The following is a 13,881-nucleotide window of genomic DNA, read 5'->3' as shown; positions in this document are numbered from 1 at the left end:
GTTCTTTCCTCTCAATGTATCACCTCGGTCAATAAGAGGAATTTTGCTTCTTCTTCTTCTTCTTCCTCCTTTTCTTCCCTTCTCTCTCTTCTGCATACATCCTCCTCCTCGTACTACCTGATTCACATACGTACTATCTAGTAGCTTTTGCATTCTCATCTTCTCTGCTGTATTATCAGATCACCTTCAATCTTTTCGTTGAAATCCCATCAGTTCTCACATTACCTCCGAAGCCTCTCACCATGAGATTGCCTCTCGTTGGTGTGGCCATCGGCCTGCTTTCTTCCTCTGCCATCGTGACAGCTCAGACATATACTGACTGCAACCCACTGCAGAAGAGTGAGTTGTACCTTTCGAAAATGTCCGTCCCATCGAATGATTCTGACATGTCAAAAAGCTTGCCCTCCGGATCCCGCTCTGGGGAGATCAGTCACCTACGACTTCACCAAAGGCGCTTCTCCCGACTTCAAACCAATTGGAAGCCCCGCCTACGACAGCAATGGTATTGCTTTCACCGTGGCCAAGCAGGGTGATGCCCCGCTGATCCAGTCCAACTGGTATATGATGTTTGGTCATGTCGAGTTCGTGATCAAGACCGCACCAGGCACGGGCATTGTCAGTAGTGCAGTTCTGCAGTCTGATGACCTGGATGAGATTGATTGGGAATGGCTCGGAGCAAACAATTTGTATGTGCAGACCAACTACTTCGGCAAAGGAAACACTGGCAGCTACAATCGCGGCGCTGCCCACGACAATGCTGGAAACCAGGATGCTTTCCACACCTACACAATCGACTGGACGAGCACGCAGATTGTTTGGCAAATTGATGGCAAGACTGTCCGAGTTCTCACTGCTGAGAGTGCCGGGGATAATTACCCTCAGAGCCCAATGATGGTCAAGGTTGGTGTATGGGCGGGTGGTGATCCCAACAATGCGCCAGGCACAATTCGTGAGTGACCATCCCTAACTCGGTGATAATTTCGACTGGCGATATATGCTGACACCTCTTAGAATGGGCTGGTGGCCAAACCGATTACAGCGCGGGTCCTTATACCATGTACCTCAAGTCGCTCGTGGCGACCGACTACTCGACGGGTAAATCATACACTTATAGCGACAAGAGTGGGTCGTGGCGGTCCATTACCTCCGATGGAGGTCAAGTCAATGGTAATAGTGACGCTGAGTCCATTTCAACTGTCGAGTCTGCCCCTCCTGTGACCGCGACAATTGACAGTGCTCCTATTCCTTTCAGTGGCACGCACCGTGAGACGTCGAGCTTTGTAACCCCGAGTATCTGGCCCTGGGTTCCCAAGCCTACCACTTTATCGTCTTCTGTCGCGAAGCAGACGACTCTGCCCAGTGGCTGGACCTTTTCCGGATCTCGACAAGTCCAGCCGCCCAGTGCGGCTTCTGTGAGTGAGCATTGCCCTTCATTTGCCTCTGCTGCTTTTTTGATTGAGACTTGCTGATGCCCTTCTTTTCGTTACAATATAGTCTACGCCCCTCTGTACGTCATCTTCCTTGGTTTCCTCGCTGGCTTCATCTTCCCACTCCGGGCTTAAAACCAGTTCCGTCTCTTCGATCCCGAGTAGTTCAAGTGTGACAAAGTCGACCGGACATCTTGCTTCGACAACTACTTATCAGATTATCACTTTTGGCTCGACTCTTCCCTCATTTTCCGCCTCGATTGCACATGTTGCCCCTACCGTTGCCGCGGCCAATGACCTGCTGGAGGCACCCGTCAGAATGGGCGTTTTGTGTGCGCTTCTTGGCGGCCTCATGGCAATCTTTTGAGTCGAGGCTTTTCCGAGGAAGCAATGCACTCTATCACACTTACGATTGACGGCTACGGACATGAGACGATTGATTAACGAATGCATGACTTACACATGACAACGGATTGTATGTTGTATAGACACGAATTGCTGGCTTTGTTTTTTTTTTTCTTTTTGCAATTTGGTCTTTTTTCCTCTATCATTCAGGGATGGGAGCGTTTCTTTTCTTATCTCCAATTGTTGCACAGCGTGGGTCACAACTTCGTTTGCCTTGGCGCACTGGGTGATAGTGTTCGCATCGATCTCCTATCCAGATTGGAAGGCCGATCGAGTCCACCACCTGGTTTGTTACTTTTTGTATTGTTTATTCTCCGGCGAAAAGTGTTTATAGACTAGACAACACCCAATACTAATTCGTGATATGATAATAACTTCCCAAGAACGGACAACGTCAGCCTAAGCGGTTTCTCTCCTGCTCTACAGAAAGGTTGACTGGTACTTAACCACAATTATTTCCTTTGAGGTACATTCCTGGTATCTGCCTAATGTTGAGGTCAGGCCCGCTCATCCTATGGGAGTACATCCCGAAATCAGACGGACCGCAATTTCCGTTGTGAAGTAGGTATGAACATGTTTATTTATTGGGAATGACATCACATCAAAGGGTCGCTTCCCACGATGTTATGATCCTAGGTGGGTGTTGTGTCCGACAGCACACGAACAATATCTTGGAGCTGTTCTCTCCAGAGCTAACCCAACATCGCCCTGACAGTTTATCTGCTTGCATTTCATCCAAAATGAGTTCCCGTGTATTCTTGATTCGTCATGGTGAAACCGAAGGGACCCGGGGGATGCAGCATATCAGCACCACCGACCATAAACTATCCACAGAAGGGGAGAAACAAGTCGAGGCGACTAGGGAGCAGTATGTGGGCGAGGACAAGTTGATCGACCCCAAAAGGATTTCACGCATGTAAGCCTCTGCTGCCCACTTTCACCGCCATCGCATGCGTGAGACCTGGAAGCTGAAGGAGAATTCCAACACCAGATATATCACTCCAAACACACGAGATCGTCAGACGTGTGAAATCCTCCGTTTGGGAGTGCACCAACATCAGCACTTCTACGATCGAACCACCAAGCAGACGACAACGACAGCGATCCCTCCTGTTACGGGCGAAATAGCCGAGGCGACGATCCAGATCACTCCCAGTCTTACTGAATGGGACTACGGCGAGTACGAAGGGCTGACCACAGACCAAATTCGTGAGAAACGCAGGCAAGCGGGGCTGGACAAGGAAGGTCCTTGGTCAATCTGGGAGTCTGGCTGTCCTGGAGGCGAGTATGTCTTCTTTCCGCTTATGACATTGCATTTGTTGGCAAAGAAAATGGCTGGAGGCTGGCTGACTCGTCTCTTAGAACCCCTCAACAGGTCACCGATCGACTTGACGAGCTGATCGGGGAGATGAGAGAAGTCCTCAAGAGTACTACTGCCTCCTGGCCGGGAGGCCGGATGGTCCCTCATGTCAATGAGGAGCCTCGGGATATCATTTGTGTTGGGTCTGGTCAGTCACTGGCTGCGTTGGCTATGCGATGGACCGGGCTGCCGTTGAAGTGTGCGGTGAGGCTTCTGATTGAAACAGCGGGCGTGGCTGTACTCGGGTATTCCTTTGCCTCCTTCTGCAAGCGGGATCAAGGGCTAACGATAAAATAGGTTCGAGGATGAGGACTTGAATCAGCCGGCTATCATCCTAGGACGGAGGCCTGTTCCTTCTTAGTTTGTATGATGTATGCTAGATAAGATGGCACAGTCTTGGTTCTTTAGATCTTATCAACTTGACCATTTAGATCATTTGGAGTATCTCTGTTTCTGGTCTATAAAAGCGATCGTCTCATTTCTATTCTACCAATATATTACACATTGAAAGCACCACCGCGGCAAGCAGCTATGGAAGGCCAATTTGGTAACAAAAAATGACTCTTCTCAGCTGCAATGGAGTCGACGTCACGGCAGACATCTCGATTTTCCGATGTACGTGGAAGCACATCAACCGCACCGTGCTCTTGAGGCGCAATGTCCGCCCTGGACTCTGTTCAGGGGAGGTTTCTTTAACTGACGGGGCTCACTCACATGGAAATCCTTGCTTGCATGCCTGGCTCAACCTCCTTGACAGCTTTCCAGGAGTTATGGCACCGCTCAATGAGCAAGAGAGTATACCTGCATTCGTTCGTGATCAGTCGACGGCTCAGCCTATGCGCAATCAATAGATCATAGAGAAATGCCATACTTCTGATTTTGAAGCTCCCCGTCCGCACCAAGATCGTTCTCCTGCTTCCCCTCGGCCAGCTTATACACGCGGAACCATTCCTTGATTGTGTCCAGATACCCCGGCATCAGCGACTCGACGTCCCCGATGTCACTCAGCTTGTCCGCCTCGGGATTCTCCAAGTCAACAACCAAGATCTTCCAGTCTGTCTTGTCCTCGTTGATGACGGCCAGCGAGCCGAGGACTTTGACCCGTTTGACCTGTGCAGGACGCGGCATTGCGCCGCCCAGTTCGCAGACAGCGAGCGGGTTCCCGTCCGCTGGGAGCCGAGTGAGGGGGTCGTCGAGCTTGGGGTCTTGGTATGTCTATTCAATTCTCTATCAATCTGTGGTTTCTCAATTGAAGGTATGGAAGCCAGCGTACCTGAGGCAGCATCCCGTAGTTGAAGGGGTACCCTTTATGCGGAAAGATGTTGGGCACGTATTTTAACCGGCCGTCTTGGATATCCTGCTTGAGAGGATTGAGGTACTCGTCTTTTGCGATCTGTTTTCGTCATTTTCATTAGTTAAATCGCTCAATTATTCAATTCCACTCAATGCTGCCAGGGAAAGGAGAGAAGACTCACCTCCATCTTCGCACTCCACCACCTCGGTACCTCGACAACCATATGCACCACTGGCTCGCGGCCACTGCCTGGGTAGAGCGCCAGATCATGCCAGGGGGAGAGGAGCTTGTCACTGAGGTTGAAGTAGACACGATACTCCTTCGTCAGGGGTTTGCCGACAGGGCGGAGGACGTAGTTTTCCACAAAGTCGGATTTGGTTTCGTAGGTTGGTCTGTTTGATTCTTCTTCAGTCTTGTACGGGGCCATTTTGGAGACGGTATCTGTTGGATGTCCTTTTGCAAGATATGAATCTCGATAGTGATTACGGGTTAGGGTTATGTGCTAGACTAGGTACTTCGTCTTTACACCGCTTGATGATTATGAAAGTAGACTACCTTCCTGGTAAGGATTATACAGAGGAGAATCATTGTCAGAGTGACGTCTATAATTGACGACCTTGAGCCGATGAACAGCAATGACGATGTTGTCGATTGTGTAGATATCTCCCTCCCTAGCTACCTTGCCTCATGATGATATGATATCCATCGGACCCGATTTCCGGTCGAATGAACCTACTCGCGAGAACAACGACGCAGAATTCAAAATGTGGTTTACGCCAAGTCCCTACTACTACCCAGGAATCCTCGGTAAATACCATAGTCCTGTTCTAGATGCACAACACGGATATCCTCGGCTCCATCACCACTTTACCCCAGTCCCCAGTCCTTATAGTCTCTACCCCAGACTAAGTTGCCCATGCAGCACGACGGATCGGGTATACTGGCATGTCAATCGACACATACCTACTTCTTGGGAAATTGCACTTGCAGCGGCCAACAGTTGCCGGGTTGGGGTTGGTTTCTGTCGCGGAGGCGCGGCACTGCTAGTTCTTACGTGGTGTGATGGCACGGTGGCATTGGGAGAGTGCCTTTGACATGGGTTGATTGGGTTGACTGCGAGAATGAATATGAATTGTATGCGATGCGTATATCACGCGACGAGGTTGGCATCTACCAGAGACTTGATAATAATAGCGGTTATTATTATTGATGATAAAAGTTGCTTGATCCTAGCATGTTCACATGCATTTTGCAATAGAGTCCGTTACACGCCGGGTGTCTCCTGTGCGATGTCTTACATGACTTATGGCCACGCTCTATGTAACGGAGCCGGAGGCTAGAAGGCTTGGGTGTTCGAAAAGAATATGACATTTGACATTTCCATCCCACTGACAGTGTGGAGTACATGAAGCGTTTTTGTATCACACAGGGCCGTAATCATCGTTTCAACATATATGCTAGTCCCAAGAATCATCCAATCGTGTTTTTCCTTCAAAAACGTGTCACATAAGCTCGTTAATCATCATGCTACTTCCCGTTTATACTTGGCTCTGCGAGTCAATCGACTTTTTCTCCACTGGCTGGATCAGCCGCCGTAGTCCGGCATATGGGGTGTTCACTGGGCTATCTGTCCCCGTGTACAGGAACATATCGTACATCCATCCGCCGAATGTGCACCCTATGAATGGTGCTACCATGGGGATCTGCGATAGAGTTGTTAGTCCTTCACGCCAACAGTCATCATATTCAATAGAGCCAGAGCATACCCAGAAGTAATAGTTCCCCGCCCTCCAAACGTCGGGGCCGTATCCGATCATATAGGAAACCAATCGGGGCCCGAAATCTCGAGCGAGGTTGATGGCATACCCAGTCTCCCACCCAAAACATGCGCCAATGCCAAATATCACAAAGAAGAGCGCAAGGGGGGTAAGGGGACCGGCCCCGATATTTCCATCGTCTTTCAGAGCAAATATCATGAACATCAGGATGGAGCTGGCAATAAACTCCGAGAAAAATTGTCCCGTCCTGGTCATGAATTCCGCCGGGTAGGTACAGAAGATACCCGCGGTGGCTGTAGGAGAATACCCAGGTACTGTCCGGATGTTTGCTCCCCCTTCAAACTGATCGATGGCCGATCTGTAATTTCCGTAGACAATGGCTGCTCCACACATAGCTCCGAGTACCTGGGCAATCGCATACACGGGGAATTTTCGCCAGGGGAATTTGCGAAAGACACAGTTTGCAAAGGTCACTGCAGGATTGATGTGTGCTCCGGAGATGCCACTTGCGTAGACACCCAACATGACTCCGATCCTGAAGAGCAATTCCGTTAGTAAATGGCCAGAGGAAGGAGAGGGCAAACCAAGAGATACTCACCCCCAGCCCCAGGAGATCGATTGATAGTCACCTTTTTCGCCTTTGCTAAGTGTGACCTGAGCAACCACGCCATCTCCAAAGAGGATGAGGATCATAGTCCCGAAGAATTCAGAGAATGCATCACGGCAGTAAGTCCGGACCTTGCTCCAACCTGGTTCAGGGAGCATGACCTGAGCCCCCTGGGACTCAAACGCAGTACCCAGCATAGAAGCCCCGCCTTTATTACTCGCAGTCATAGTGACAAAAGCACTCTCCTGTATCTCTGTATTATCAAGGACTTGTTTGAGGATAGTCATAGTGAACAGATGGAGACAGCCTTTGAAGACCACAGCACTGGTTGGTAGAGGGTAGGAGAGATGCAGAGACGTGAATGCTGGAGCTGTCGAGGCGAGGCTTGCAGCAAGAAAGGTATAAATATCACAATAATTGAGTGATCTGATCGGAAGGGCCAGGGCTGGTGGGCACGGAAGTGAATGGCAGCGCATCAAGACCTAATACTAGATGGAAAGTACCGTTCACAAGCGGAACTTGCCGTGTGCAATAGGCAGTGCTGTACATTCAGATTATAGTGCTTAAACCCAGACATAAAGGCACTGAAATACGCAGTCCCCAGTGTCACTTTGCTCGAGTGGCACATTCAAACCCGCTCATTCTTTCCTGACACGCATGGTGACACCCCCAGTAAGGTTATGCCTTTGCTGGAATATTCGTGCATTGTGCCATAGAAGCCCATCAGCCATGCGCTCAGAAACAGTAAGTTTAGATTTGAAAATAGAATGCCCAAGAAATTCTTCGCTGCGCAAAGCGGCATCATACAGCCACGTCATGGCAAGGGCTGTCGTCCTTCGAGGACTATGAGGTCCTCAGTCTGATTGTTCACTTTCGGCCGGGGTTGGGAGGGCTGATGGAAGACCAGCCATGCACGACCGAGGCGAAAAACTGCCATTCGTTCGCTCCAGTCGGAGTGACCTACTTTTCAGTCGCATCCTCGAACACAGCATGAGCCTGTTCGACCTATTCGACGTCTCGAACCATTCCGTCTTAAGGCATACCAAGTGGTCAGACACTGGTCAGTTTGAGCCACCGAAGAGGGGGGTTCGGCCCATGCCTGCATAACGTTTGAGGACATGACTCCCAATTTGTCCTTGTGTTACCTCCTGACATGGCCAAGTAGCAACGAGACGGCAAGGATTGAGGGGTTTTCGCTGAGACGATCGGCTGCCTTAGGAGATTGGTGAACTTGGCGGGACAATTGCCCATGTCCTTGGTAAGTGGCAATAATTGAGTATCAGCCTGGTCGGTTTTTCTTTTCGCAGCCTCCGTGATTCCATGAGCACAGAAAAGCTTGTTGGTGCAACTCTCCTACTTCAAGACTGCCCTGTGTGTTCTGATAAACTGTCTTGCGGCTCGGTCAAGATCGACTCTCCATGCTGCGAGATATCTCCAGTTGTGCTCCACAAGGTTCTGGAACTTTTGGATGGGACGGCCATCATTCGACTAATCGATTATCCCACTGATGACAGTCCCCGCAATTCCTCCGGCATGGTTGCTAGTTGCTACTGTGGGGGCCGATCAATTCCGCTGTAGTTGACTGGGCAATGGAGGCCTGTTTGGCTTCGAATAACACATGCTTCTCATGCAAGTCGAGGATAGTATGACTGCAGGTAGGTAGCATTGCATAAATCGGAAGTTCAGCAAACGAAATGACGGTAACTGTGGATGAAATCGGATGAAGACTGAGAGGAGTGTTCGATGAGAAAGTCCCAAGTGCGCGCGGGGTGCAATTATCCTAGCTGGGGGTACTCTTGTCACCTCGTGCTCCACCTTGCTTCTCTCGTTCTCTCCTTCTCACCAGTTTGATGAGATGAGGCTTTCAATACAGGAGAATCACCGGCATGCAACTTTGCATCTAACTATCATTGATACAAAAACGATGAATCTGATAGACTCCTCCAGGGAATATCCATGTTGGTCGATACGCAACCACCCGAGATGGAGCCTAAGAGAGGTCGGAAGTGGACGGCCTGACAGGACAAGCTGCTGCAAGCCGTTCATTCTCGTCCACTCAGAATTGATGAAACCCATGGCCATCAGGATGACCGGCTCTCGAGCCCGTTTTCCAGCTCTTCTCTTCATTGGAGCACAACATGAGACCGACATGACTTTAGTCGCTTGTTCCTAGGCATGGGCTTGGCCAGCCGCTACACTAAGGCACTGTTCGGGTTCGGTCGTGTTATTGGATTCCCCGATATCTGGATTCTGGGCTGGCTCGTACCTCCCAGCTTACGGAGGACTCCCTTCCCCAGTCCCCATGACTATCATTTTATGCTTTTCCGTCATTCGATCTCGGCCACCCCTCCGTAACCTTGACCAACCAGTCGAATGCTCCCCCCGTCTCAAGGAGAACCCCCGCAGAGCAAATGCCAGACGGAAAAATTGTGTGACCAGAAAAATGGCGTGGGATAGATTGCTCGAGAATTATTTAAGATAGAATGGCAGCTATCTCCAAAATGTGGTTTTTCCGCTCTTTGCTTTCGAACGTCTCCTTATTGTCTCTGTGGGGTTCACCATCCGCTCTACTGTCTGTCCCAAGCCGTCACACGGCGTTCACTGTTGCTCCCAAGTCCCGAGCATAGGCCCAACCCATAAGACCAGGCAACCATGCAGCCCTCAGAGATCTTTGTGGGATCAATTGATCAGGGTACGACCAGCTCGAGATTTCTGATTTTCAACCGAGAGGGTGAGCCTGTAGCATCACATCAGGTCGAGTTTACGCAGATCTACCCCAATCCGGGGTATGTCCACTCTAAATGAGCTCGCTTAGCGGCATTGATGCTGATTGACCGTCCACAGATGGCATGAACACGACCCATTTGAGCTGGTGTCTTCCGTTGAGACGTGCATCGAAGAAGCGGTCAAACAGTTTGAATCGGAGGGCTACTCCCGATACAGTGTCAAGGCGATCGGCATCACAAACCAGCGGGAGACTACCGTCGTTTGGGACCATGAAACGGGCGAGCCACTCTACAACGCCATCGTCTGGACAGATACGCGGCCGCAAGCTATAGTTCACGAGCTGAAGCAAAAGCGCGAGGCGTCGCAATTGCAACAGATTTGCGGTCTTCCGCTGACAACGTATTCATCCGCCCCGAAGCTCCTCTGGATGCTAGAACATGTGCCCAAAGTTAAAGATGCGTACGAGCGAGGCACATTGGCGTTCGGTACGGTGGATGCGTGGCTTGTATACCGTTTGAATGGTGGAGTATCCGCAAACGTGTTTGTATCCGATCCTACAAACGCTTCGCGGACGATGTTTATGAACCTTGAGACCCTCCAATACGACAACTTCCTCCTGGACTTCTTTGGTATCAGAGGAAAAGTCCACCTGCCGAAGATTGTGCCTTCTTCAGACGCCAAAGCTTACGGAGCACTGGCATCTGGAATACTTGCTGGCGTTCCGATTATGGGCTGCCTTGGTGACCAGTCCTCGGCGCTTGTAGGGCAAAAGGGCTTTTCGCCAGGAATGGCGAAGAACACCTACGGAACGGGCTGCTTCCTTCTGTATAATGTTGGAGAAAAGCCGGTCATTTCCAAGCATGGACTTTTGGCTACTGTGGCATACCACTTCGATGGCAAGCCGGTCTACGCCCTTGAGGGCAGCATTGCAGTCGCCGGATCTGGTGTCAAATTCCTACAAAATAACTTGAACTTTTTCCAAGAGTCCAAGGAAGTGAACGATTTGGCTCAGACGGTAGAAGACAGTGGAGGCTGTGTGTTTGTCACTGCGTTCAGTGGTCTCTATGCGCCTTACTGGATTGACGATGCAAAGGGGACAATGTGTAAGGCAATTAGGGTTAAATCTCCTTTTGATCCGCGCTGACTTTTCCCGGCAGTTGGTATCACACAGTACACCCAAAAGGGCCACATTGCCCGGGCGACTCTAGAGGCCACCTGCTTTCAGACAAAGGCCATCTTGGACGCAATGGAGAAAGACAGTGGACATGCGCTGTCAGAATTGGCGGTTGATGGAGGCATGAGCAACTCAGACCTTGCGATGCAGGTACAGAACACGAGCCCTTTCATTTTCAGTACTTGAAGCTAATATCCCACTAGATTCAAGCTGATCTCATCTCAATCCCGGTGTATCGCCCCAAGATGCGGGAAACCACTGCACTTGGTGCGGCCATAGCCGCTGGCCTGGCAGTAGGACTGTGGAGAAATTTCGCGGAACTGCGAGACATTAACCGTGCCGGAGGAGCTGTCTTTGAGCCCAAGATCGGTCGCGAAGAAAGCGCCAAGTCATTTGCAAGATGGGAAAAGGCCGTGGCAATGTGCAAGGGCTGGTCTGGAGATGAGCCACCGCCTCCAGTGCAACCTGCTCAGAAGGAGACCAAGAAAATCGCTCCTGAGGTGTTAACGAGTCACAACGCTATCAACGTTACGCCTCCAAAGCTCAACGGCGAGCTTACCACATCCAAACTCCCTTTGATAAGTATCTCTGGGGACTTGGATGACGCCGACGAGGAAGACCTGTACCTGGAGCTGCGAAAGGTGGAGATCCTACAGAGACTCAAGAAACTCCGGAAACTCAAGCTTTCTTTTTACTGAGCGTCTCATGCTTTCATGTTTAACGTTTTCTTGTGGATCTGTATCTGTAGGATGTTCATATTATGGTCATGACGAATCAACGAAGTATTTTTCTTATAGGAGGCGAGGCTTATTTTGCCTCCTACGCCTTACTCCGGTGAACCATTAATTGCTATGCGCATCCTTGTTCATTTGCCTGAATTGGCTTCCATGTGTCACACAGCGACCGCCACTGCTGATGTGAGATTCAGGTTTCAACTGGCCCCTCTGGCTCTTGCGGCCTTTTTGCTTTTGTTCTGAGGGCATAGATACCGCTATCTTGTGCTGCGCTTAGATCAACGATATACAGTCTAGTACTGCATAGCGGAACCCATCTGGTTGTATATAAAAGAAGTACCATAGCTTGTGCTCAATTTCCGTGCTTTGGGTGTAAGGGATTTCGTATTCGTAGGATATAGTGCGTACAATGTCCATGTCCATAACTCGTGCAAATGCGTTATTATAAATCTAAACAACGGAGAGATATCTCATTAAGATCTCAATTCTCCTTGGACGGTAAAGTACACTCGCCCTCTCACACGAAAACACAATTCAATTCCGAACCAGGGCTAAGTGTAACCTCAAACTTCAGCATAGGGTCCTCGACCCGCTCCTTCCCATTGGCCGGCATGGCCTGGATCCTCTCAAAGGCCTGCAGGATCCTCACAATTGTGTAACCCATTTCGATGGTAGCAAACTGCTGACCGAGGCAGATCCTCGGCCCCCCATTGAAGGGGATAAACTGCCAGGGTTTGGGCTGCCACCCGGACAGCCACCGGTCGGGCAACCATTTCTCCGGATCGAAGTAGTTCGGCGAGCCTGGGGGCTCGTAGTTCTCTGCGCTTCGCTGCATGATCATCGTCGAGTAGACGACGCGCGTGTTGGCGCGGACGCCGACTGGCGAGAGGCCGTCGGGCCCGCCGCCGCGCGGCAGCGTCGTGTCACGGAGGGAATAGCGGACGTTGAAGGGAACGGCGGGGTAGAGGCGCATGGTCTCGTTGAGGACGGCGTTCAGGTACCTCATCTCCTTGAGGTCGCTGTAGCTGGGTTTCTGGGCCGAGAGCCCGAGAGCCAGTCGGGCGCCGATCTCCTCGCGCAGTTTGGCGACGACGTCGGGGTTGCGGGCTAGCTCGAAGACACAGAAGGCGAGGGTTGCGGCTGTGGTGTCGCGGCCGGCGAGGAGGACGGCGACGAGCTGGTCACGGAGGACGCGCGGGTCGCGGGTGAAGCGGGCAAGGGCGTCCAGGAAGGTCTCTCGCTTGGAGAGCTTCTGGTTGAGTTCCGAGAGTGTCAGAGAGAGAGCTCTGTTGATATATGGTTGTATGAAATCGTCCATCACTTTGAGTTCCCGGCGGAATTTCCTCCTCGACACGGCGAAGTTGAATATGCTGATTCCATAATTAGTGTTAAGTCACCACGTTTCCCGCGTCCGCGAAAGGAAATGTAGCTTACCCTAGCCGAAAGATCTCGGATTGACGATGCTTCACATATCCGAAGGCCTCTGCAAATCTGGTCTCCGGATTGTGCAGACTGTTTGTGCCCTGGCCGAGGAGATAATCAGTGGCTGCGTCCAAGGTGTAGCAGAAAAACAGAGAACCGATATCGACGACGTTGCTCCCACTGGGCGAGTTGCTCCCTGCCAACAGAGGAATCAAGTTTTGGACGTGTTTCTCAAAGATTTCAGTGTCGACGATGCGATCCCGGACAAACATTGGTCGGATGAGATGGCGTGAACGGGACCAGAGCTCACCATCCGTGACGAAGATACTGTCACCTAGAAAGTCTTTCCATTGTTGATGGAATTCCTCGCCTTTCCCATAATCGGCAAATTGTCCCGTAAGAATAGCCTTGATGTTCTCAGGGTCTTTGGTCAGAATGACTCGGAGCGTGATGCCTCCATTAAGCTCGGCGGTTTTGACGCAGTCAATCTGGGTTGCTCCTTTCGCCTTCAGGATCGCTTGATGCATGAATTCATGGTCCGTACCGTTGTCGTTGGCCTTGGATGCTCCGTAAAGGAAGTCGATTGCTGTTCTAGCAGTCAGCCATGCCCGAGTCATCCCGAAAGCTTCTTGACTGTTTGCGACAACCTACCATATGGGAAGCGGAAACGAATTCTCGGGGCTCTGCAACCCAGCTTCGAGATTTCCTTCAACACCTGTGCCCTTCGAATCAAGCAAGCAAAGAACAAAGCCCCCAGGAGACAGAGGGTTGACGTCCCCGGATGTATCTGAGCAAGGAGTTCCTCGATCATCTTGGCAAGTTGCTGAGTCGCAGATGCTCAAATATCGCACATCAAAATCAGGCAAGTCATCTGCCGAGAAAAACAGAGAAGAAAGAGTATATATTCAAATATGCAACCGGTTCATGCAGGATCATATTCATGGGTCGAACTA

General features: G+C 50.7%; 6 protein-coding genes across 6 annotated transcripts; 3 read left to right on the top strand and 3 right to left on the bottom strand.

The window, feature by feature from the left end:
- Positions 1-242: 242 nt before the first annotated feature.
- Positions 243-1,794, top strand: Aspvir_002677 (glycoside hydrolase family 16 protein; the record flags this gene model as incomplete). The annotated part of the gene is made up of 4 exons (XM_043274275.1): positions 243-339; positions 398-949; positions 1,012-1,412; positions 1,645-1,794. The coding sequence occupies 4 exons, from the start codon at positions 243-245 to the stop codon at positions 1,792-1,794; spliced, it is 1,200 nt and encodes a 399-aa protein (XP_043130210.1).
- Positions 1,795-2,572: 778 nt separating this feature from the next.
- On the top strand, positions 2,573-3,553 carry Aspvir_002676 (phosphoglycerate mutase family protein; the record flags this gene model as incomplete). The annotated part of the gene is made up of 4 exons (XM_043274274.1): positions 2,573-2,748; positions 2,824-3,117; positions 3,195-3,437; positions 3,490-3,553. 4 exons carry the CDS (start codon positions 2,573-2,575, stop codon positions 3,551-3,553), a joined length of 777 nt encoding a protein of 258 aa, XP_043130209.1.
- A 136-nt stretch (positions 3,554-3,689) lies between these two features.
- On the bottom strand, positions 3,690-4,913 carry Aspvir_002675 (putative inorganic diphosphatase; the record flags this gene model as incomplete). The annotated part of the gene is made up of 5 exons (XM_043274273.1): positions 3,690-3,858; positions 3,907-3,993; positions 4,064-4,407; positions 4,466-4,585; positions 4,668-4,913. The coding sequence occupies 5 exons, from the start codon at positions 4,911-4,913 to the stop codon at positions 3,690-3,692; spliced, it is 966 nt and encodes a 321-aa protein (XP_043130208.1).
- Positions 4,914-6,024: 1,111 nt separating this feature from the next.
- Positions 6,025-7,158, bottom strand: Aspvir_002674 (MIP/aquaporin family protein; the record flags this gene model as incomplete). Its single annotated transcript, XM_043274272.1, has 3 exons — positions 6,025-6,189; positions 6,253-6,799; positions 6,863-7,158. 3 exons carry the CDS (start codon positions 7,156-7,158, stop codon positions 6,025-6,027), a joined length of 1,008 nt encoding a protein of 335 aa, XP_043130207.1.
- A 2,365-nt stretch (positions 7,159-9,523) lies between these two features.
- Positions 9,524-11,470, top strand: Aspvir_002673 (glycerol kinase; the record flags this gene model as incomplete). Its single annotated transcript, XM_043274271.1, has 4 exons — positions 9,524-9,657; positions 9,716-10,701; positions 10,756-10,922; positions 10,976-11,470. 4 exons carry the CDS (start codon positions 9,524-9,526, stop codon positions 11,468-11,470), a joined length of 1,782 nt encoding a protein of 593 aa, XP_043130206.1.
- A 553-nt stretch (positions 11,471-12,023) lies between these two features.
- Aspvir_002672 (cytochrome P450) lies at positions 12,024-13,739 on the bottom strand (the record flags this gene model as incomplete). Its single annotated transcript, XM_043274270.1, has 3 exons — positions 12,024-12,876; positions 12,941-13,514; positions 13,580-13,739. 3 exons carry the CDS (start codon positions 13,737-13,739, stop codon positions 12,024-12,026), a joined length of 1,587 nt encoding a protein of 528 aa, XP_043130205.1.
- Positions 13,740-13,881: the final 142 nt, after the last annotated feature.

This window comes from Aspergillus viridinutans (assembly GCF_018404265.1).
Source record: "Aspergillus viridinutans IFM 47045 DNA, scaffold_12, whole genome shotgun sequence".
Lineage (NCBI taxonomy): Eukaryota > Fungi > Ascomycota > Eurotiomycetes > Eurotiales > Aspergillaceae > Aspergillus > Aspergillus viridinutans.
Note: the sequence above shows the minus strand (reverse complement) of the source record. Positions and strands in the feature narration are given on the sequence as shown.